General features: G+C 41.2%; 2 protein-coding genes across 2 annotated transcripts in view; both read left to right on the forward strand.

The window, feature by feature from the left end:
* LOC124146534 (glyoxylate/hydroxypyruvate reductase A-like) overlaps positions 1-12,805 on the forward strand; it is a 31,524-nt gene extending 18,719 nt beyond the window's left edge. The window contains exon 10 of the mRNA XM_048401744.1: positions 12,796-12,805. The gene's annotated coding sequence lies outside the window, so the exon portion shown is untranslated. The remainder of the gene's footprint in view (positions 1-12,795) is intronic.
* LOC124146532 (arrestin domain-containing protein 3-like) lies at positions 11,070-18,474 on the forward strand. The gene is made up of 2 exons (XM_046516846.2): positions 11,070-11,376; positions 16,058-18,474. The coding sequence occupies exon 2, from the start codon at positions 16,058-16,060 to the stop codon at positions 17,111-17,113; it is 1,056 nt and encodes a 351-aa protein (XP_046372802.1). The 5' UTR covers positions 11,070-11,376; the 3' UTR covers positions 17,114-18,474.
* Positions 18,475-26,236: the final 7,762 nt, after the last annotated feature.

The raw sequence follows: 26,236 nt of genomic DNA on the forward strand, positions 1-26,236 counted from the left end.
GGGTGTATTGAGCCTGATTTTATCCTGGGTGTATTGAGCCTGATTTTATCCTGGGTGTATTGAGCCTGAGTTTATCCTGGGTGTATTGAGCCTGATTTTATCCTGGGTGTATTGAGCCTGAGTTTATCCTGGGTGTATTGAGCCTGATTTTATCCTGGGTGTATTGAGCCTGAGTTTATCCTGGGTGTATTGAGCCTGAGTTTATCCTGGGTGTATTGAGCCTGATTTTATCCTGGGTGTATTGAGCCTGATTTTATCCTGGGTGTATTGAGCCTGATTTTATCCTGGGTGTATTGAGCCTGATTTTATCCTGGGTGTATTGAGCCTGATTTTATCCTGGGTGTATTGAGCCTGAGTTTATCCTGGGTGTATTGAGCCTGAGTTTATCCTGGGTGTATTGAGCCTGAGTTTATCCTGGGTGTATTGAGCCTGAGTTTATCCTGGGTGTATTGAGCCTGAGTTTATCCTGGGTGTATTGAGCCTGATTTTATCCTGGGTGTATTGAGCCTGATTTTATCCTGGGTGTATTGAGCCTGATTTTATCCTGGGTGTATTGAGCCTGATTTTATCCTGGGTGTATTGAGCCTGAGTTTATCCTGGGTGTATTGAGCCTGAGTTTATCCTGGGTGTATTGAGCCTGATTTTATCCTGGGTGTATTGAGCCTGATTTTATCCTGGGTGTATTGAGCCTGATTTTACCCTGAGTGATATGAACCTGATTTACATGTGTTAAGTTTCTTATTGACATACATACATATAAATATATTTATATGTAACTAATAAAATGATACCATATTGGACTGATGTGTGTGTTTGTGATTTGTGGCAATTTTGTTTGGCTGAAAAGTTCTGAGCCTAACTATGATGGACTGCGTTGATGGAGGTGGTTGTTAATTATTTGTCAACATAATCCCCTCCAAGGTCCACACACCTCTGTCAACGATGCTGGAGTATCTGGCCGCCTCCTGGTGGTTTAGAAAGTCCAGCACAGCAGAAATGACATCATTTGGGTAATACTTGGCAGACAGTTCTTTCTGAATGTTTGGGAAGAGGTGGAATCTGATGGTGGTGAATATGGACAATGTTTTCTGTGACAAACTGTTATATACACAAAATACACAAGACAATATGGCCTGTCGTGAGCTATCGGTCTTGTACCGTGGCGCTGTTAAAGATTACTCACAGATTGGTCTAGAAGTTGGTTGGGCGCTTATTGGAGCAGGGTCGACTGTGACACCTCGAGCTGAAACCATCATGATTCCAGCAATGGTGCCACCAAACTGCATGGAGACCCAATTATAAACAGGGCCGAGACACAGCCTATAGAAACTGTTATTTTGGTTTCATACTCTGTAATAAAATAAATATAATAAAAACCCAACTTAGTGATAAAATTCATACGCGGTAAATATAATCATCAAATATGATGCAACATTGATTTTTAACATATTTCCCCATGTCCGAATCCTAGATTTGCTCCGATTATGTTGCGAGGTTTGTTAGCATCGCCTGAGTAAGTCTGATACCTGCATCAATTCGGGCTTTCCTCCCACATTAAGCTGATTCGCCTGACATAACTGGAATATTATTGAAAGCGGCGTTACACGCAACTCACTCATTCCCCATGTCGGATCAAGCTCGGTTGCCCACAGCTTTCTGAATTCTAGAATTGATTGAAACGGCTGTAAAATATATCCACATCCACACATTCGGGCCCATTCGGGTAATTCCGTTACCCACATAATACTGTTTGCACTGACCCCAAGATTGAAGATGTTTGTTTGTTAAACGCCGCATTCAGCAATATTTCACCTATATGACGGCGGTCTGTAAATAATCGAGTCTGGACCAGACAACGCAGTGATTGTCATCATGACCATCGGTCTACGCAATTGTGACACGATTACATGCATCAACCAAGTCAGCGAGCCTGACCACCCGATCCCGTTAGTCTCTTACGACAAGCATGGGTTGCTGAAGACCATCCTAACCCGGATCTTCAGGGGTGTGATTAAAATAAGATCTTATATACCGATTCGATTATTCTCTTGAATATTCTCGGAGTAAAAAATCCGTGCCGATGTTCACAAGGAGTCTGAGAAGTTTCTAAGGTACTGATTTAAGTTTTCTTCCAAATCCTTAGCTAAGAAAAAAAGAATATAAAGTATGAATTCACAACGAGTCTCAGTATTACTGACAGCAAAGTATTAGTTTACTATCTTAGATTATTTTAAATCAAAGAAAATGCGAACTCATTGCATCTTGGGATACACAATTTTCACTTTCAAGTTCCGTTATACCTATCAAGTGACATTTTGGATATCCCCTTATCGATGAATAGGAACGAAACACTGAGTGAGTGAGTGAGTTGGGTTTAACGCCGCTTTTAACATTATTTCAGTTATATCACGGCGTGTCAGCTTAATGTGGGAGGAAAGCCCGAAGTGATACAGGTCACAGACGTAAGGAACGAAACACTACACTTTAGAATTTCGTAAGCTTATGAAGGCCTCTAAGAAAACTAAGCACTAACACGCCATGTGAACGTGACTTTACAACTTACTTAAAATTTAAATTGGTTGTTGGGGAAACTTGGATTTCTTTGTGGATTTAAGATATCTTAAGGCTAAAAAGAAGGGTGAGTGAGTATAGTTTAACGCCGCTTTGAACAGCATTCCGGTTATATCACGGAGTCTCAGCTTGATGAGGGAGGAAAGCCCGAAGTGATGCAGGTCTCAGGCGTTTACCACGTGGTGAAACCCACGAGAACGGGTATGATGCTGACAAACCTAGAAACATAATCGGGAAGACCCAGGATTCAATTCCGGGTTCAAAGGTTGCTTGCGTGTCCAATGGACGCAACTCTTCACGGCAAATTACGGCGCCGTAGACGATTGGGCCACTTCTGTCACCGGAAAGGTCTCAGAAGCTTTGTGAATACTGGCCATGGCTTTAATTAGAATGGTCACTGAGGCGATTAAGGTGATGGGGAATACCCGAATCTCCACGAGGCCTGGTGTGTGGGATCAGTGTACGACCCTGCAAACACGAAAACGTCGGGTTTTTTGTGTGTATGTATATGGTAATTGGACGGAAACACGACTTAACATTCAATAAAAATGATTAATTGGTGACCGTCCAGAAAATGTCCGGAATGTGTCGAGTTTTTCAAGCGTAAATAGACGGAAAAACGATGCTGTTTGCTCCGCCGTGTACAGATGTGAACGGCCAATCACATTGCGCGGCCCCCTGACGCACGTAATGTCCTTGGCTTTCAAGCAGGAGGTTTCGTATGTCTGGCTGCCGTTGATGGACTAAAGTGAGTGACTTAATGTGGGGCGAAAGCCCAAAATGATGCAGGTCTCGGGCGTTTACCACTTCGGTGAAACCCATGAGCACGGGTATGGTGCTGACAAACCTAGAAACATAATCGGGGCGAACCGGGATTGAACCCACAATCATAGGTTTCTGGCGGGCCAAGGGACGCAACTCTGCACAGCGAATCGCGGTGCCTTAGACGACTGGGTCACCCGTGCCCCCTGGAGGACTGGAGTCTTTTAGATACGTACACTCAACATTGTCTTTGTTTCTGTTTGCATTTGTAATGATGTGTCCTCAAGATCAAATACCCCAACCACTCTCTGCAACAACTATGGAAATCTACTCAGGAGATAGTGTAGTTTCCTTTATGGGTCTCTTATGACTATTTGTGGTTTTAGATCAGTCGCATTCTTTAATATCTTAAAAATACAGGTGTCTCACTTATCCTCTACACAACGTTAACAGTTAACAAAGTAACAGAGTATGTAATTCCTTAGTTTCCATCACACTACACATTTCTAGCACTGTATACACCGCGACCTATATCCCTTGCTTGAGTTGGGACTGATCCATTATCAACAAAGGGGTGTGATCATATGATTGTATGCGAATTACACCATTTCTGCAAAGTGACTGTAGGCGAACTGCACTGTGGGCGAAAGTAGACCTAACCATACAGAGCTGCATGGACCTGATAGAATAATTCGGACCATTTCTTATGAATACATTGCAAATGCGATGGAAAAAACCCACCAAAATAAAATGTAATTTCGAAACAAAAACCATAAATGTTTAAATACAATACAATTTGAGAAAATTAAACTTTAACGCAATTTGAAATAGTGATATTACCTTTGAAACTCTTATAATTAAAAGATGAGTAATTCGTGTTAATGTTATTATTTCTCTCTATTTTGGAATTGTAAATGCGTCAGCTGCTTGTCGTCTTATGGGTATTAATCAACAGCTGTTCCCATGTTTCATAGTCCTGCATAAACCCGTCAAGATCCGGGGTAGAATAGGTCTTCAGCAACCCATGCTTGCCGTAAAAGGTGACTATGCTTGTCGTAAGAGGCGACTAACGGGATCGGGTGGTCAGGCTCGCTGACTTGGTTGATACATGTCATCGAAACCAATTGCGTGGATCGATGCTCATGATATTAATCACTGCATTGTCTGGTCTAGACTCGATTATTTACAGACCGCCGTCATATAGCTGTAATATTGCTGAATGCGGCGTAAAACAGGCAAAACAAACATGGTCCCGCATAAGGGCCAACAAAGGGCCTGTGGATGGAGCGTACTCTGTTAATTCAAACGACACAGTCTCTGCTCAGATCAAAGCAAATTCCGACCACTGGGGGATACAGTAGCTAGTACATGGCACCATGCATGTAGATGATCTGTTATAATATATATGTGTTTGAACATATGGTTTGTGGGCCTTGATATAATACACACTGACTGAATGATCTGAATCGATGGTCCTGTGACTAAAGTGTTCGGTCAACACTTTGAGGACCCGGGTTGAATATCTCACATCAGTTATTTATTCAAAACTCAGTCTTAGTGGTCTTGCAGGATTTTGCTGTGAGTGTCAAAGCGTCGTAACATATTCACTATTGTTGTTTCTTGTTTTGTTTTTGTTGTTGTTGTTGTTTAACACCGCAATTAGAAATATTCAAGCCATATCGAGGGGGTCTGTAAACAATCGAGTCTGGACCAGACAATCCAGTGATTGAAGTGATGAACACCGATCTACGTAATTGGGACACAATGACATGCATTAACCAAGTCAGCGAGTCTGGCCAGTTCTAACCTTGATCTTTATAGGGGTAATTAAAGTTAGGTGAACAGGACGGGGTAACAGTCTGTCTAACAGACCCTGATACAAACATATCAAATACAGCCGATGCAAGTCTATAATGTTTGGCAAGTCTAGATTCCTGCAGTATCGGGAAATGAAGAGAGTCTCTGAGCTCCTTTTTATTAATTTTTAAAAAGATAATTTATCTGGGGGTTTTCTGTACGATATGTTCATTTCAGAGACTAGATGTAAGTCTAGGGTAACATATTAAGCAGGTGCGAATTAATAAAACCGTCGCCACGCCAAGTATTTACTGGGGACATCATGAGAGTCTTTTAACTTGCAAGGGCTTTGTCAGATCACGTGACCAGACATATTAGTATGCACTGCCGCACAGTGTCTTCTCCGTTAAAAGCTGTTTCTATTCACGGTGGATATGAGGACAGTGTACGCGGTAGATTGTTGACGGGGGACCCCCGAACTCAATACGTGACAAGGTAACACTGATGCCGCCTGTCAATCAAAATCTCATCTCATTTTTTAAATATCGAAAACAGTTTTATTTGAATCAAGTATCAACATGCCCTCAACTTTTTAGATCAGCAGTAAGTTTAGTTTTCATGAAGTTATCAGGAGGAAGGCGTCACATGGTTTGACTGAATGACTGCAGTAATCCCAGTATGCGAATTGCTGAGACTAAAAGTCGAGTTTTGGACTCGGGTAATACGCATATCAGGGCACATGAGTATGGTGGCCGAGAGGGGACATCGCTTTCTTGCTCTATCGCTTTCTCTCGTGACTAATATGAAAGAATCGGCTGTTCTTTTACTTCTTTTGAATAGTATGTACTGTAGAGCTTGAAATTAGTGTTAGACTTAATTATGAAAGCAAAAAATAACAGTTGACTTAATTAATTAAACTTTGCACTTATGTCTCAGAAATGACAGTTGATAAGACGGTACACTTTGAATATCGGAAATACCAACTTGAATATAAAAGCAAACAACTACATGTATCTATTTCCACATTACGGTTTATTGTGAACAATATGCCATTCAAACACTTGAAATTACATAATAGACATCCGGGAGTGTTACCAGAACAGAACAGTTTATTTCTCTCCAAACCACCGGCGGTGTTACAAAATAGTACAAAAGAGCAAGCATGTAAACAAAGTATTAATATGTGACAAGATGACAGTATGTCATGCATGGATGTGTTATATCTTTTCTGTTTTTTTTTCTGTTTTCTTACTGCTTTAAATATTTCATCAATAATATTTCATCTCGATAGGTTCTTTACAGACAGACAGACAGACAGACAATAGTTTATTAACGTCTCACTCCTGTACATACATAAAAGAGCTTTATACAACCTGACATAGATAAAATGTACAGAACCATTCAATAGAATTATGAGAGACGAATTATCACAGAATTTATACATAAATGATATAAAGATGATATAGTAAAAAGTTATCCATATAAAAGATGTTTTCTACGATTAAGAATTAAAAAGCAGACTTTGGCAAGTATAAAACACACACTGGAGTCACTGAAAATAAAACAAAGTTTGTCGACATCAGGCATATCTAAAACATTATAAGATTTAGCAATACATTCATTAAAAAGAGTTGCCCTGATATCATCATATAATGCGCAGTGAAACAAAACATGGACCTCGTCTTCTACGCTGTCATTACAGTGAAAACATCTTCTATTATTGACAGGTACACCTTCGTATCGACCGGTTTCCACTCGAATAGGAGCCACACCACATCTAAACTTGGCTAGTGCCGATCTATAGTTTCTGGGCATCTTATTTGAAACATAGTATTCTGTCCGATATACTTGTTTGTAACAATATACCCCAGTGGTCGGAATTTGCTTTGATCTGAGCAGAGACTGTGTCGTTTGAATTAACAGAGTACGCTCCATCCACAGGCCCTTTGTTTACATTGCTGGGGTGAGGACTTCCAGGTTGATGACCTCTACTCCGGAAACAGAATAAACATTGATATAACCTAAGGTTATTTTAGGAATACACTATTGTTTTTGAGGAAGTATATACACTCCTTAGCGCTATTAAGCGGTGTTATTTGCTGACTGTTTTGATAACTGAGCCTAGGAGCGGGATATCCCATAAAACTCCTAAATAGGGCCATAAATCAATCAATTACTTTTGACGCAGAAACCCGTGTTTTGTCATAAAATCACCTACGTCTGTAAAGTTTAATTATGTTTAAGTAGATAGTGAGAAGATTTTAACATTCCCTGTATGTGTATGATTTGAAATGTGACTGGAAAAATCTCAGCCCTCTTTTACGATCTTTTAGAATTAAAACTCACCTCGGTCTCTACTCTCGGGTTTTTCAAGAGCGATGCCTTCTGCTCTGATGCCCTTTAGCGTCGATACAAACAGACCAGGGGCAATGCTAACTTTTGACAATAAATAAGATATATTTGTACATTCTTTCTCAATGTATTTTATGACATTGTAGGCCAATTCCCGAGTCTGAGAATGTATGATTTGGCCTTGCTTACCTAGCTTTGACATGGATTACCAGTAATATGTACCAGACATATTAATAACTGTTATCCAGGATTAATTTTGATGACGGATGTGTGAGGTGAGATAAGGTGACTAATGCCGATCTTTCGTGGTAGCCCACTGAGATACCATGCCGCAGTTTAACATGAATACCCCACTCAGACACAGTATACTGACCCCGAGCCGACCAGTCCTTGTTTTAGCCTCTTCATGCCGAACACCAGGCAGGGAAATAACAAGTACCATCTTTTAACGTCTTTTGGTGTGAGGTTTAACCTTACGCTCACCGGGCGGACACTCTACCACTGGACCAGGGTGGCGGGGTCCATGTCCACATTTTCCATAAACCATTACATTCGAGATACAATATTTCACCCCTATTAAGATCAACGGATTGGACCGCCCCCGTGGTCTTGTGGTAGAGCGGAAGGTCCGGAGTTCGATCCCCGGCCGCGTCATACCAAAAGACGTTAACAGATGGTAATTGTTGTTACCCTGTCTGGCGCTCGGCAATAAGGGGCTAAAACCAGGTCTGGTCGGCTCGGAGTCAGTATGCTGTGCCTGAGTGGGGTATTCATGTTAAACTGCGGCATAGCATCAGTCCGGACTAGTACAAGCAGCCACACACGTGCATGCACGTCGCTATATAAGTGCAATAATCTTGGACGCGACGTTAAACCCAAATTCACCTCACCTGTTTGTTTGGGGTCATATTGTTACTGGCGCTTTTGCATTGGGTGGTATCATAGGATGATATGACGGTGTAGAAGAGAATATGTCATACTTGTTAACATGCTTTGTTTGTTTGTTGTTTAACACCGCACTCAGCAATATTCCAGCCATATGACGGCGGTCTGTAAATAATCGAGTCTGGACCAGACAATCCAGTGATTGACATCATGAGCATCAATCAACGCAATTGGGAAACGATGACATGCATCAACCAAGTCAGCGAGCCTGACCACCGATTCCGTTAGTCCCCTCTTACCACAAGCATAGTCGTCTTTTACGACAAGTATGGGTTGCTGAAGACCTATTCTACTACGGATATTCGCGGGTCTGCGAACATGTGAATGTGATCCTGGGAAATATGTCATACCAGTGAATACGTCATACTGGTGAATGTGTCATGTCGATGAATGACACCCGGTGTATTGTTATCATGCTGAGCCTGAATAAGTTGGTTGGTTGGTTTGTTGTTTTACGCCGCACTCAGCAATATTACAGCTATATGACGGCGGTCTGTAAAATTATCGAGTCTTGACAAGACAATCCAGTGATTGATATCATCAGCATCGATCCACGCAATTGGGATCGATGACCTGCATCAACCAAGTCAGCGAGCCTGACCACCCGATCCCGTTAGTCGCCTTTTACGACAAGCATAGTCGCCTTTTACGGCAAGCATGGGTTGTAATGTTGAAGACCTATTCTATCCCGGATCTTCACGGGTCGGGCCTTAATAAGACTATAGGTTCGCTTTGCAGCTGAATACACAACGTACTTGTATTCTTTCTTTTATTCAGGGGGCGGTCGGGTAGCCTAGTGGTTAAAGCGTTCGCTCGTCACGCTGAAGACTCGGGTTCGAATCCCGACATGGGTACAATATGTGAAGCCCATTTCTGGTGTCCCCAGCCGTGATATTGCTGGAATATTGCTAAAAGCGGCGTAAAACCAAACTCACTCACTCACTCTTTTATTCAGTTCTATACAGGCCACAGTCCCTTTGTGCAAAATGTATGACGTATTTATGAAAACAATGACAATGATAAAATACGTAACTATTCTTTCTTCTTTACTTTGATACAAATATTTAGCGATATTAATGATGAGCTTTGTACTAACACAACCTATACAACTTCAACGATTTTAACAAAATATTTGAAGTAACGAATGATTCGATCCACTCGACAAGAACGCGTACATAACATGAAATATTTCGTTTCGCTGATTCAGTCAGTTTAAGGATTGCTTCAAGCGGCTGTAAATATATAACATCGCCAAAGGTAGAACGCGTTAACATTCATACATTTTTAGGAACGACATTTACGCATCAATGAATCGTGTAAAGGCCACACATTGGTTCATTATTCAGCCTTGCTTGACGAGGGTATAAGGATCTATACCGAAACGTCGCCAGTGAATAACGAAGTTGTTATCCATTGTGTCCACCACGTCATCCGCCAACTTCTAAGTAATGCCTACCAAACAATTTAAGAAGCTGGTGAGGTTTTCAGATAATATTTAGCAGCTTAGTGAAAATGGATATGTAGTTACAGTTATAAAAATTAAGATAGTAAAATATGTGAAACTATTTTATGTAAAAACTGTGATTAAGACCGATGGTTCTGCAGCACGCGCATGCAGGAATTTGACGTGTGCCAAAGTATTTAACGTATTTAATTTTACAGACGAATTGTATACTGCACACAAACGTTAGGGATAATTTTTTGGATATTTTGTTGTAGTGAAGAAATGAGCAAACAATTTCATAAAAACATATCACCCAAAATATTCAATCACTGGATTGTCTGGTCCAGACTCGATTATTTACAGACGCCGTCATATAGCTGGAACATTGCTGAGTGTGGCGTTAAACAAGAAAACAAACAAACAAAGAAACATTTACCGAGGCGCATCTGACTATTGCAGCTTGTCCCCTTCACTGTGGTTGGTGGACCTTGAATTTAACACGACAATCCCAATCATGGCAGGGTGTTTCTATTGACAACACATTCAGTAAACGCGTTATCGTGTCACTCGATTATTTACAGACCGCCGTCATATAGCTGGAATATTGCTGAGTGCGGCGTTAAACAACAAACAAACAAAATATGCATGATTCCTAACGTTTTTATTCAGTATATTTACAGTGCAGGAACCATCAACTGCATGCAAAAAGTCTCACAACGAACGTGTACATAAATTGATGTGCATTTCTTTAAACTCCGCACAGCGGAATCTCGTCCTCAACGAAATCACAACAACTGCTCATTGAGATCACTGGGCGTTGCGACAGTGTCATGACACAAGGTGGACTTTTGATAAGAAATATCAGATCAATTGTTATTAACCTCTTAAATCACCCTTCCTTGCACCCCACCCACCGTGAACGTCATGGCTGCATTCGGGATGGTCCGGAGATATTCAACGTGTATAACCCCGCCTTTATTAAAGTCTACTTTTGATATTCAGCTTGTCAGTGTTGAATAATAATACAGTTTAAGCTACTCTGAAAAAAGACTTTATTAGCATCTCAAGGAATGCCAGACAACATACAAACTCAAAGGACATCAGCAATCTGTGAACACAACGTGAATATTGATTTACCCTTAAATCCACCCGTATAGGCTCATTATTAGACTTCCACGCCTGTGAACAGCCCGAGGTTTTTTCCCCAACACTGCTCAGCACTTGTTTGCACTGATCGGTGGCAACAACGAGACGGTTACCCGGTATTGGCTGACTGATAATAACGGGTGCCCTCGCCCACTTCCACCCGTTTGTTGACGGGTTTCTATATACACCCAAACTAGGCCAAACCGTTATTTAGGGCACATCTATTCGCCTGCCGTTGAGGTGTGGTGAAGAAATGAATGAACACTTCGGAACAAGTTCGTGAGAGGAGTGGTCACTTGGATATCAGTAACAAGGGAACAGTTTGTTAAGAGACCATTTAACCCATTTGTGTTATAAAGGTAAGACTGTCATCGAAAAGGTAATAGTAAGTTTTAATGTATCTCTTATGTTCATTAAGTAAGACATTGATATATGTTCCATATTCTTAATATACATATAAACTTTCAGTTTTTATTTAATATTCGACTATGTTAACAATTGACACATGTATATTTCTGATTCAGGTTAATTAGTGGTATATATCATATTAATATATACATTACACATACATATCTTAATCATTCGCGGCTCCCATTTCAGTACTATAACAATCAACGACGTTAATCATTCTAAAAAAAACATGTCAGTGTTTGATCAAGTAATTTGATCAAATAATTTGATCATTTCCATTCCAATCAGTAATGAAATTGTCTGTATGTCCTGTATGCCACTCAAAAGAAGTTAAAGAACAACCGATTCTTTCATATCACTATTGTTAATTTGCCATGACAGATAAATTGTAATGGAAGAACGAAAAAGAAGAAAAATATTTATTAACGTGTCACTGGATGCAAAAAACAGTAAAGTGGTGAATATGACATGAATTAAAGATACATCCACCGGCCAGCATTGACCCACGAGACACGAATATACGTGTTATATCAATAGTCAAAATAATTTAAAAAAAATATACATCAATCCATTAAAACGGGATTAATTGGGCAGTGACGTGATATTAAGAGAGTGTGTGACAACGACGCTTATACATTTTTGTTAGTAATACGGTTAAATTATTACATTGTGAATCATTATTCATTATATAATTAAACTTGTCTGAGTCATATATAAATATAGTTAACTGAAAGCATCGGGTGTCCTTTGACAGCTTTTGTTCAGTCTATGGTTCAAATAGCCTCACGCTTAACGCTTTGGACCGATCACGCTCATAACCCTTTCACAGCCGTCACTGATCACGCTGACGACGTTGTCACAATGAAGTTAAACACCGCCCTGTAACTAGTTATGAAAGTGTATATTATGTAGCAACGCATACCTCTCTTTGAGTGAAATATCGCCCGGCATCGTCGAGTCAGTCGTGTTGAACGTGACATGGTCTGGGTTGGATATTTCAAACGCGACTGTTGAAATGGCGCGATCTGAAATGTAGTACTCCTTTCAAAGGCAGATAATGTATTTCTGTGAATTAACTGCCATGGATTGTCAGACAAGGTGTGTGCATAATAACACGGTTTCATTACAACGAATTTAATAGCGTACTTTAATTCATATCATATTATATGTTATTTTCTGAAAGTATGTCACCGACTAACTTGTATTCATGATGGTATATATCATAAAGATTAATGAGTCACTACGGTTGTATAATATCAGAAAAACTGCCACAGCTATGAATAGGCAATCACAATGAGCAAAGGAACAGATCGAACCACTTGGTGAATAGTATTCATATTTCCCGTGAGAATTTGCTACTGTCAAAGGAATTTACATTTTGTTTTTCATGTCTTGTGATCACCGATACATGAAGCTATACAGTGAGTGTGACATTGTCCTAAAAATACGTTGATACTCTGCTCAGTGTGACATCTTGTGTAGTCTTGGTTGTGAAGTTTCGAATTTTCCAAATTGGTTTGAAATTCAAGTTATAAATAATATAGATTGGTTGACCGCCTGTGTGACCTTCGACCTTCGTGTGACCTTCGACCAAACACCAGTGCACTTTAAATCATCCTCGATTGTCCAGTGTATTATATCTCCATTTTATTCGGATAAATACCCTGGACCCATTCGCTGCCATGCTTCGTTTCAATAGCACGAAAATAAACATATCCGTCAAATCCCTGAAGAGTGACTGAAAGTCTACTATGCTAACTTAGTAGACAGGAGGATAGTGGCAGTGACGTCACTTCCGAAACGAAGCTTTGGGAGCGAATGGGTATCATAAACAAATGTAGACAAGTGTGCCATACCGACCCTGAAACAAATGTATCTAATCGGTCCATACAAGCGTATAATATTTGGCAAGTCTAGATTACTGCAGTATCAGGCTGAAAATAGATCGAGTCTCTGGGCTCCTTTTTATTATATTTCATAACTATAATTTAACAACTGTTTTTTCTTTAAAAATATGTTCATTTCAGAGACTAGATGTTAGTCTATATGTTGACATAATACACTTGATATTCCAGGATAATTTAAAGTGTATCATACATTTACAATTAAGGATAACTTTAAATATCCAACGAAAAAGCGACTGGAGTTACCATATAAATAAAAATAAAAAGATCACATCTAATTTGCCTTTGGTATATTACGCAAGAGGCGACATCCTTAACACACGTTTTTTTTTTGTCTCGGTATACATACTTTGAGAAAATTAGTATCAGTATGTAAAACAATTCATGTCAGTCGAATTTTATATTTAAACACATATTCCGCATCAAATAATCATTTTACGCACATATTTCTGTTCACGTTTTGTCTTGGTAAACAAAGGTTAGTCTCCCAAACATAATGACTTCTGTACCGATCCTAGGAAATATCTATGTAAGATTCAAATTAAGAATAATCCCCCATTATCCCATGTGTGTTGTAAGATCCGACAAGAAAGAGGATTGGTTGGTCAGACTCTGTGATTTGACTGATCCCGTGTAATCCTGCCTCCAGGGGTCAACCGTTGCTCATTATATCATTCACTGGTTTGCCTATCCCAGACTCGATCAAAACAAGCTGCCGTAATATAACTGCAATATTTCTATCAGCGGTCTTAAACAAAATTCACCAACTCACCCTGGATGAGTGAGTGAGTGAGTGAGTGAGTATGGTTTTCCGCCGCTTTGAGCAAAATGCCAGCAATATCACGGCGGGGACACCAGAAATAGCCTTGACACATTGTACCCATGTTGGAAATCGAACCCGGGGTTTCGGCGTGACGAGCGAACGCTTTAACCACTAGGCTACCTGAAGAAATGGTTAAACGGGAATGAGTGAGTTGGGTTTAGCGTCGCCTTGAACACAGTTCAAGTTATATCACGCGTGTCAGCTTTTTTAAAGTGTTAAAACATTACGGTGACGTCATATTACGTCATTCGATATTACGACCTGTTGAATTGTAATAATTCAGCATCTATTCAGTTAAAATGCATTATATTCGCCCAACCAATGCAATGAAGACGGATTTAGTCTTCTTCAACCAGTTTCTATACACCGAACATTCAGTAACGAACGCGTCATGCGGGGATAGTGTCGAGTCATGTACGCTATAAGAGCATTCAAATCTGTTTTAAACTTAGTGTAAGTGCATGTCGCATTCACTTTAGCGACAGTATTGCAACATTATCGCAGGAATGAAGTTGGTATGCGTGTGATATGTTGACGGTGAAGCAACAAGGGTCCCGCGACACACCCATGTCGTCGTTATTTCAATACATCTTCACACACCCCGACACCAACATACGGGCCACGCCCAGATATCCGTGACAGTATTGAGCGGGTGTTGTAATCGTTTGAAACATCTTTACTTATTTCAGTTTTGAATTGAAAGGTACGGGAGTTGTCTTGATAACTCAGCAGTGCAAGTAAACGTGACTGGCCCAAGATTAATTTTGAGCCCCCGTTGATTTGTGTGTTATTTCATAAGGTAATAAAAGGGATTGTTATTAACATGTAAGGGGATAGGGGTCTAAGATTATGAATGGGGTAACAAATAGTTCCAGCTACAGTTGCAAAACCAGATACATGTTTTTAATTTAAACTATGAGCCTATTTTTTTCAAAAAGCACCTTGCAACAATGCAGACAATTTCTTATATTGTTCAACAGTTTGAAGCATAATTATTATTTTTAAGCATTTTCTGGGACAATTAAAATTCCAGACTCCTCTCTCTTACCTGGAAACGATACTTCCCAAGCAGCATATACTGTGTTAGGTTTATATGCACATTAACATCTCATACTACCGGGTACCCATTCTCTGCTGGGTGAACAGAGGCCGCTTTTGAACAGTCATCAACTAAACAACCGATTAGATTAAAATTAAATTAACGAAAACTGATAGGCAAGTGTCTTTTGAATACCGAGCCTTATCCGAACCTAACTTAAACACTTTGTTATAGAATGCAATGAATGTTGGTCGGCTGGTTACAATGTGACGTTTCATTGTGCCGTACCACACCACACGGGCGGTGTTGTTCATGCTATCAACCACTGGGTTGTTTGGTCCAGCACCCATTTACACAAAACTATCCAAGCGAAAATACTATTTAACTCCTGTAAAATAACAACAGAGTTAACGTTAAAGCAGCTTTGTGCACGTGGGCCCAGAATCGAAGCCTGTCTGCGACGTAAAACAACATTACTCCACGTAACATGTAATTGATAGATGGGTTCGTATCCCAGATTCGCCCTGATTATGTTTCTAGGTTTGTCAGAACCGTACCCGACCTCGTCGGTTTCACCAAAGAGGTAAATGTCTGAGACATGCACCCCCATCCAAACTCACCCCCTTACTATAATGGTAAGGGGGTGAGTTTGATTTTTGTGCATGTCTTAGGCGTTTACCACTTTGGTGAAACCGCATCGTATTCCTATTGCGTGGATCGATGCTCATGATGTCAATCACTGGGTTGTCTGGTCCAGACTCGATTATTTACAGGCCACTGGAATATTGCTGAGTGCGGCTTTGAACAAAATGACCCCCCAAAATAATATAATGGTTGATGATCTGTTTTTGTTTTTTTCTCAGATGTCGTCGGTTATAAGCCGCAACGTCGCCACGACGGCTGTGGACGACATGATCATCAACTTTGACTACGACAATAACGACAGGAAGCAGTACTTCCTCCCGGGGGAGCTGATGAAGGGGACAGTCGTGCTGCACCTGCGTTCAGGAATCCGCGTCAACCGCATCGTCATGAACATCAAAGGCATGGCCAACGTCTCGTGGGAGATCCCAGAAAGGAAGAAAACCTACACGTCTAATGAGGTCTACATAGACATATCAAAATCTCTTTTAGACGGCGTCTTCAAAAGTCTGAACCTTGGAAGAGGAACTCACGAGTTTACGTTTAACCATCAGCTACCCGAATCTCTTCCGTCGTCGTTTCGCGGGGTGTACGGCAGCGTGACGTATGTTATGAAGGTGGAGTTGGAGGCGACGAACCCCGTCCACAACACCGTCACAAGTCAGCCGTTCTTCGTCTTCCGTCGGCCACCTTTATTGCGACAAAGCTACCTTCCTAAAGAGCTAAAGAACAGCAAGAGGTTCCTCAGCTGCTGCAACTACGGCAAGGTGAAGGTCTCTTCAGCGTTAACCAGATGGGGAGGCGTGCCAGGTGAGAATCTTTCGGTTAACGCTCAGGTAACAAACTGGAGCGACAGGGACATCCTGCGCATCTTCGCCTCCATCGTCATGACCAGCGTGTACCACGTCAAGGACAAGAAAATTACCTTCAGGGAAATAATAAGTCAACGTGAAGACGAATACGGCTTCAATAACCGTCATGGCCGGCGATGGCGTGCGGTGAAACTACCAATACCACCCTACATCGCCGACACCGACCTCGTCGGCTGCAACATCATGGACGTCACCTACAGCTTTCAGTTCATGGTTGAGCTTGACGACTACAACCTTGATGTCGAGGGCCCTGTCGTCATCGGGGGGCATCCCCTTGGGTACGGTCCGGCGTCCGACGCCATAAGTCTTGCACGGCCGGCGTCCGAGATCCGAGACTTCCCCAACTACGGTCGCATGGGTCGCAGCATCGATGATTTCAGCGAGGATATCTTCTTCGACAGGTGATGAGTGAAACATGTTTCGAGGATTTCAGAAATTGATTTATGTATCTAAAGGAGCGAAAGTGTTTGAGGATACCTTCCGGATGCGTGTGGAGAATTGCCGACGTGAGAGCTTTACTGAAATAGATATTATATTTATATCGATGCCAATCACTTTCGCAACATTTGAGATTTGGTTGAGGCTGGATTATTTGTGCAATTAGTGGACACTCGTGAGACTCAAGGGCTGCACGCAGGATAACATATATGTCCTATACACCAAGCTACGCATATTCAGTGCAATAGAGAATATATTTAGCTTAGTTTCATCCCCGATACACAGCAATGCTCCGTGCGTCTCGCCTGACGCATGCGCCTGGGTTCGAAGGATGGGGTCGGACCCCTCCGATGTGAAGCAAGGATCACAGATTTGTGTGACATAACGTGATTAGCGCCAGTTTAATCCTGTTCAGGAAACAGCTGGTGTGGAAACATTGTGTCATCCTCGGTTGTGCAGGGTATTATATCTACATTTTGTTACGATACGTACTCTGGATCCATTCGCCACCAAAGCTTCGTTTCGGAAGTGACGTCCCCATTGCAAACTCTGTTATCATCAACATGGCACAGTATGTCTCTCGCACACATGTGATGTTTTGACGTCTGTTTGTAGCGTCATGTAAGTTAATCAGGCTGAAATGAAACTACTGTAGCGAATGAGTACACGGCGTATGTCATAATAGAATGAAGCTATGTGTGATCAGCTGGCGGTGTTGATAGCAGGACAGCCATCGTTCTATTATCAGACTAACATCTAGTCTCTGAAACATATTTTACAGAAAAAATACCAGTTGTTAAAATATAGTTATAAAATAGATTAAAAAGGAGCCCAGATACTTTCTTCATTTTCAGCTACTGCAGTAATCTAGACTCGCCAAACATTATAGACTTGCATGGGCTGTATTGTATATACTAGTATTTGAGTCTGCGTGACTTACTATTATCTTGTGAACTTGTAATATAATATATATGCGATGTATTTTACAACTCCTAGCATAACGTTGATATGTTCTTTGTCCAGTTCTAGTATTGGCAGAGAATTGTCCCAGATTGGGCATATAAACCCTTCAATGAACAATTTCAAGATACTATCAACGTTTGCAGTTTGGGCAAACAATGGATATCGGGTGTTGTAGCGATAGATCGACTCTGCTATTATTTATAATTTACCATTTATCCATGACTTTGTATTTGTATGTCTTTGTAGCTCGTCTGTGAATCAGTACTAGCGAACCTATTTATTTTGTTTGTGGAGGGCTTGGAGCTGAGGGGAGACACGGACGGTTGGGCGGTAGGGGAGAAAGCTGGGTGTGTTGGAATGGAAAAATGGGATTGGAGGGGTGGGGGGTCTTTATATGTGTTTAAGCTTTTTTGGGGGGTTATACTTCACACATCTGTAAGTAATGAGTATATCATTAAACATCCAAAATATGATTTCACTATTTCAGAATATATATGTGCTAACACCTTCCTCCTGTGGAAGCAGTTAGCATATTCTCCAAAACGTTGTGTTCCTCATAATAAAGAAGCTGACATCCATAAATTCTCTCTCTAAAATGTTTCTGTGTTCAGAGGGGCCGAAGATGAAACAAACACATCTTTCTCAAGTTTCAAACACAAATTATGTCTTGCAATTTGTGTTTTCTTTATCTATGTTATGCTCAATATACGTTTATTGTCTTACAGTAATAGATATACAACAGATTGAACAGATTCAAAATTGACCTTTTGCAAAGTGACTAATGTACTTTAAAATGGCATCACACTAATCTGATCTGTCTCGACATGTGGTTTCTTGTGTACAGAATAACAAAATAAAAAGCCATTAAGTTCATATCATGATTATTTTTAATCCCAATCAATTTATATGATCACAGCAACTTGTGACTTATAGGTCAAAATATATGACAAAATATCGCAAATACAGAGCGTGTTATGCAGGTCTAGGAAAAACCAAAGCTCGCCTATAATTCCCTTAAGCGAAGTGTTGTTAATACCTAATACATGTTTTCTCCATAACGCTTGGTTGTGTTGTATTTTCGCGCGTAGGCGAAATATTTTATTTTGAGATAAATAAATTCTCGAAACATTTGTTGGCTAAGATTTTACTTATGAAAGTCTGGGTATAAGGGAAACTAAAACAGCCGCACTTATCATTACAGTCGGATATTTTTCTCAACTGAAATATCGCAAATTAATTTTAGCTACACGCTTTGGAACTGAGATATTCTCCGATTGACCTATAATACTCCGATTGAATAATTATACCCCGATTTACAGTTATCCTTGACTTGTTATGCTCATGATGTCAATGACTGGATTGTCTGGTCCAGACTCGATTATTTTACAGACCGCCGTCATATAGCTGGAATATTGCTGAGTGCGGCGTTAAACAACAAACAAACAAACAGATGTTATATGCCCGGGTAAATACACTGTATATCTTCATACAGTTCAACTACACCATATTTAAACATCGATTGTTTTTAAGGTATGATTAAATAATTAGTAAACAAAAATAATAATATTTATTTATAATCCTTATCTACACCCGCACACTGGCCTGCTTTGAACGCCAGGTATTACTGGTAAGCCAGGATAAGTTGAGTTGTGACCCGTGACTGTGTATGAGGTCTGACCGCTGGCGCGTACCATTATGAAGAAAAAGGTAGCGGGAGGTCCGCGACAAGTTGTACGATGGATATGTGGGTGTCTCGGCTAACAACGGGTTCTAACGGTTCTCAATAGCAAAAGTTCAATAGCACTCAATAGTACCTGCTGGTGTGAGGTACCCGATGACTGTGAAAAACGGCGACAACAAGTGTGCATAGATAAGATGAAATTGAGAAGTGTCGTGACAATATTCAGGGAATTCATTTGCCGTAAGCATGGAATACTATTTCAACCCCAGAGAGCAATACTGAAAAGTGTCCTGTCATTCATAAAAGGACAGTGAAGTTTGAAGTGAGTGAGTTTGGTTTTATGCCGCTTTTAGCAATATTCCAGCAATATCACGGCATGGGACACCAGAAATAGGCTTCACACATTGTACCCATGTCGGGAATCGAACCCGGGGCCTCGGCGCGACGAGCGAACGCTCTAACCACTAGGCTACCCGACCGCCCCTGTAAAGTCTGAAACCTTGACGTAGTGATAGTTGGCTCAATGAAAACTCCTTCATTAGTCCCATGTGACTGTTTATTGGGTTTCAGCATACTGTAAAGGTATTTCTTACTGGATTTACATTGAGATAACCAGATACTCGTAGAACTAGTCTTCTCATTCTGATGAGGAACAGAATGCAGGTCCAAGTAGGTACACGGGACCGGATCTGTTAGATTTTGCAAGAAACAGCAGTTCGGCTTTGAGCATCTTGTCAAACGCAGTATCATGCCTTCTGTTCGGTTCCCATCTCGGTATTTTTTTATTGCACGTAATTATAAGTTTTTGTTTGTTTGTTGTTTAACGCCGCACTCAGCAATATTCCAGCTATATGATGGCGGTCTGTAAATAATCGAGTCTGGTCCAGTCAATCCAGTGATTGATATCATGAGCATCGATCCACGCAATTGGGATTGATAACATGCATTAACCATGTCTGCGAGCCTGACCACCCTTTCCTGTTAGTCGCCTCTTACGACAAGCATAGTCGCCTGTTACGGCAAGCATGGGTTGCTGAAGAGAGGGGTGCGATTCTTTTCTATACGAATATATTATGCTAAACACGCTATCATCGAGTTCCTGTGGGTTCAACTTATCCTGGATAACCAGTAGTAGATTTGCAATATAAAAATGTCTATTTTATATAAAGTTGTTTCTTTTCAGTCTATCTTTGTCAACAATGTTATGAATCAGCTTCGTTCTATTCATATACCGAATACCATACACTTGACTGATCCCACTCTATAGACAGATGCTGGCGCATCCACATGGATGTCACAAGAGAAAACTGTCGTCACATCAATGGTATCCCTGTTTTCTGGACAGTATGTCTCGATACAGTATCTAACATTGTCAATACTTGTCACACAAAGATTATAAACGTATTAGGCTCACTTGATTATCCAACGAAAGGCGTCTTGCTGACGGGTGGAACACCCCCACACGGTATAATGGTGTAAGTTATAGGTTGGGTTTCTCTCTTGACAGCACGGGGGGCACGTGCATTAATAGCTACGTCACAATGCCGAGAAAGCATTGTTATCAGAAATAGCCGCACAGCTCAAAAATGTATCTAATCTATTTATGTCGACGTACTCTGTAAATTAATTATTCGATTATCGTATTCTCTTTTCTCTAATGTGTGTACTTAAGTTTGTTTTGAAAGATTACAAGACATGATTATTTGAATCTTTTTTGACGTTATGCTTTTCTTTTTCTGTTGCCGAAAATAGCTAATTTTCACGGTTTTTCTACCAGTGATTCGGTGGTGTCCCGTCCCACGATGTCGACAAACCAATTTACCGAGCTCCCAGACAGACAAAGGTTTATTAATGTCTCACTTCTGTACATTTATAAATCAACTTTGTAGAAGTAAACATTGATAGAATGCACAGAACCATTCAAATGAATTATGAGAGACAACTTACATGGTTTAAGGATGATATAGTAAAACGTTATCCATATAAAATAGGCTTTCGATTAAGAATTAAAAAGCGACCCGTGAAGATCCGGCGTCTAATAGGTCTCCAGCAACCCATGCTTGCCGTAAAAGGCGACCATGCTTGCCGTTAGAGGCGACTAACGGGATCGGGTGGTCAGGCTCGCCGACTTGGTTGATGCATGTCATCAATCCCAATTGCGTGGATCGATGCTCATGATATCAATCACTAGATTGTCTGGTCCAGACTCGATTATTTACAGACCGCCATCATATAGCTGGAATATTGCTGAGTGCGGCGTTAAACAATAAACCAACCATCCAAAAAGAATTTAAAAGCAGACTTTGGCAAATATAAAAAAACTCACTGGCATCGCTGAATATAAAAAAACCTACCCAAAACAAAGTTTGTCGATATCAGGTTTATCTGCAAGCAATATCATTAAAATCAGACCTCAGTTCTCGCTACCGCTAAACAAAGATCTGAGGACATCCCATTAGGGGTCACGTCAGAACGACCTTTCACCCGACCAATCAGAGCATCGCTTACCAGATTATAAAAGTGACAGTCGGAATGTGATTTCTGATCATGCAGCCTCGAAAACTTTAACTCCGAACGATAGTTATGGGTTTAACGACTGTATCAGTCTAGACCATCTATTAGCCATTCCGGAATGTTCTTTTGTTCAGGTTTAAAATTTGTAATCGAGAATTTGTCAAAGTTTCGAAGCGTAGTCGCCAATTTGAAATTAGTGCCGTAAAGCACGAGAAAGCTGCCTTCTGATTGGTCATTCCATTGGTCGGTCAAAGTTCGCGCAAGGTCGGTCTGACGTGACCCGTAATGGGATGTCCTCAGATCTTTGTATAGCTGTAGTGAGAACTAAGATCTGATTTTAATGAAATTGATCTGCAAGGTTCTGAGACTTAACAATACATTCATTATAAAGAGCTGCCCTGATATCGTGATATAATACGCAGTGAAACAAAACATGGACCTCGTCTTCTACGCTGTCAGAACAGTGGAAACATTTTCTTTTTTGGACAGGTATACCTTCATACCGACCCAAAAGTAATGTAGTTCCCGCAGTGTCGACAGTTTGATCACACAGGTGCAATACTCGTCTTGGCTGAACAGTCACCACGCTAATGTGGAGGTTTGGCGATGAGTAAATATTTTCATACAGTTGACGGTTGACATATTCACCATTGACAACATCTTAAGACTTTTTGTTTGATGCGGATGCAGTGTTTAGTGATGTCAAGTTTTCGTCTTCACCCAAACTCTTTGATCAGCTTTGTACTGTTCATGTTGCGTCTGGAGGTCACATGTTCCCGCTTGTGTACTGTTCGTCTACAAATAGGACTGAGCTCACATAGATCAGTACACTACAGTGTGTACAAAAGGAAGCCCACCGTGTTCTCCCACGATGTCAACACAATTTTCCGAGTTCCCACGACAAACCAAATAGTATGGTAGTTCCCGCAGTGTCGAAACAATATTTTATGCTTGTCAAAAATGGAAAAAAATTATTTGGCCTTAGATTTAAAAAACAAACAAATTCATTATTTATTTGGCATTGAATTGACCGTAGTCCTAAAAAATGCATAGTCGTTCCCACAAAAATCGGTTGGGTCTTAAATTTGTTGAAATATTTTTGTCTCAAACAAGTTAGTAAAATGCCACGTTGACATGGTGCTACAGTCGACGATATGTGGACCAGTCCGGAATTTCGAAATTCAGGGGGCGTTAGGGTAGCAAAGTGGCCAAAGTGCCCGCTCACCATGCTTGAAAAACAAGGTTCGAGTCCCAACATGGTTACAATATGTGAACCCATTTCTGTCTGTCTGTCGTGATGGTGAACAAACATTGCCAGCTACATGAAAAGTCACTCACCCGCTCGAAACAGTGTTAGGTGTCGATTCCCAAATTGAAACAATCTGTACATAGAAGAACCAACGAACAACCAACAAGTGGTATACGATCAACAAATGTATTACAAAATTAACCAGGTCTAAAAACAACACAAACCACTGCACAGCAAGCACAATGGCAGCCCACAATGGCGTGATAGTACAATATTCAATGGTAACAAATAACATGATGGCAGTTTTCAGTATCAAATACAAACATACAGTGGTGGTAGCAAAAGTCAGTGATGATAATGTATATTCACTCAACGGCGACGGTGGTCAATCTTCCGAGATGCGCAAGGCAGGGAATCAGGGATGATGAGCGATCCTCACATGACATCTTGTACCGAAGCGTTGAAAAGTGAGTGAGTGAGTTGGGTTTAACGCCGCTTTTAACAGTATTCAGGTTATATCACGGCGTGTCAGCTTAATGTGGGAGGAGTGATGCAGGTCTCCGACGTTTACCACTTCGGTAAAACCCACGAGCACGGGTATGGTGCTGACAAACCGAGAAACATAATCGGGACGAACCGGGATTCGAACCCACAATCGTAGGTTTCAGGCGTTCACAAGAGACGCAACCCAGCAAATCGCGGCGCCTTAGACGACTGGGCCACCAGTGCACCCCAGCGTTGAAAAGCGTGAGAGACGAAATGTGTGACAGATGAGACGCATGCTCTTGTCCCCTTCCATACTGTCTACCTAGCTTCCAGAACGTTTTAGACCTGCTCCCAGATTTTATACAATGCTGGACGAGTCTCGTCGTCACCACACCATTCTAGCATCTAAATATAGTAGCTTCCTGGCGACTGCTTACCTTATATAGTACAACATTCCTGACGACTAATCATTGCCCAAATCCAATGCAATGAGCGTCTACCGCATTTCAACAGAGTGATTGAGTGAGTATGGTTTTACGCCGCTTTTAGCAATATTCCAGCAATATCACGGCGGGGGTCACCAGAAATGGACTTCACACATTGTACCCATGTCGGGAATCGAACCCGGGTCTTCGGTGTGACGAGCGAACGCTTTAACCACCAGGCTACCTGACCGCCCCTGAATTTCAAAAGAAACAATGTAACACCCTTAAAGTGAAGGTTTAACAATAAAACACACTACCAAATAACAACAGTTCAACAAAAACATTAATTGAAAAATTGATTGGTGGATAAGCGTTGTGAAAAGGGATTTTATTTTAACCCGTTTTTTGAATCATAAAAAAATACTGCTTCTGAAATTTCCGGGCATCAAATAACCACAGTAAATCTGAATACGCATAATGTTGATTTCCTTATTAGGGCTGGTGAGGTGAGGTGAAATGGGGTTTAACGTCGCGTCCAAGATTATTGCACCAATATAGCGACGTGTATGTACGTGTCTGTGTTTGTGTGGCTGCTTGTACTAGTCCGGACTGATGCCGATTTATAGTGCTAGCTCACTGAGATACCATGCCGCAGTTTAACATGAATACCCCACTCAGACACAGTATACTTACTCCGAGCCGACCAGTCCTTGTTTTAGCGCCTTAATGCCGAGCGCCAGACAGGGTAACAACAAGTACCATCTTTTAACGTCTTTTGGTATGACGCGGTCGGGGATCGAACCCCGGACCTTCCGCTCTCCGGGCGGATGCTCTACCACTAGACCACGGAGGCGGTCTATTAGGGTTGGATTCGTTAACCTTCAGCTGACTGAGATGCAGTACAATGAACCTATCTGCACCGATACCCGACCACACCCTGATGTAAGGGAAACAGAAGGTCAAGGAGAACATGTTTACATGTGTCGGGTGTATTCTCTCACGTGAAACCCACCCATTCACCAGATGGGTAATGGCCCAAATAACACTTATAGGTAATTGACGGTTAACGTTACTTTGATAACAACGGCGTCTGGTTTCACGAACGCCATCTTATGTAAGAAGCAGGTGCGTGCGGTTGCCTCCCCTCTCTGAACCACCCACCCGCACTACGTGGTCACGCTATGGCGCACCTTGTGATCTCTTTATCCACCGAACTCAAGGAGATTTGTGATTCGTTTGGCGGTACGGGTGGCCCAGTGGTCGAAGGCGCCGCAATTTGCTATAATGGTTACCTCTAACGGCAAGCATGGGTTGCTGAAGACCGATGTCTTACCAGGAATCCCAATGGGTGACCTAAATTAAAAATATGTGTGCGTGACTATTCCCTTCACTACGTGAATATAACCCCGTAAGCATTAGAACATTACCTTGCGTGTAAGTGCCCCATAATGCCACGTGTAACAGACAGGTTAACAGTTTTTAGCATCCTCATCTTTTCGGACTACAAAAGGGCACGGGTGGCACGCGATTTGCTGTGCAGAGTTGCGTCCCTTGGCCACGCTAGAAACCTATTATTGTGGTTTCGAATCCCGGTTCGCCCCGATTATGTTTCGCTTTTAGCAATATTCTAGTAATATCAGAGCTTCCGTCTGCATCACATAAAAGTTCCAGGTTCTTGTCCGCGGCAGGATAGGATTTTCAGAATGTCGCTCTGTGGGATGGGACCAAGCTGGATACTCTAATATCAGGGTATGAAACTCCCAAAAATTTCA

The sequence above is a fragment of the Haliotis rufescens genome, unplaced genomic scaffold, assembly GCF_023055435.1.
Source record: "Haliotis rufescens isolate VD_foot unplaced genomic scaffold, xgHalRufe1.0.p SCAF_23, whole genome shotgun sequence".
Lineage (NCBI taxonomy): Eukaryota > Metazoa > Mollusca > Gastropoda > Lepetellida > Haliotidae > Haliotis > Haliotis rufescens.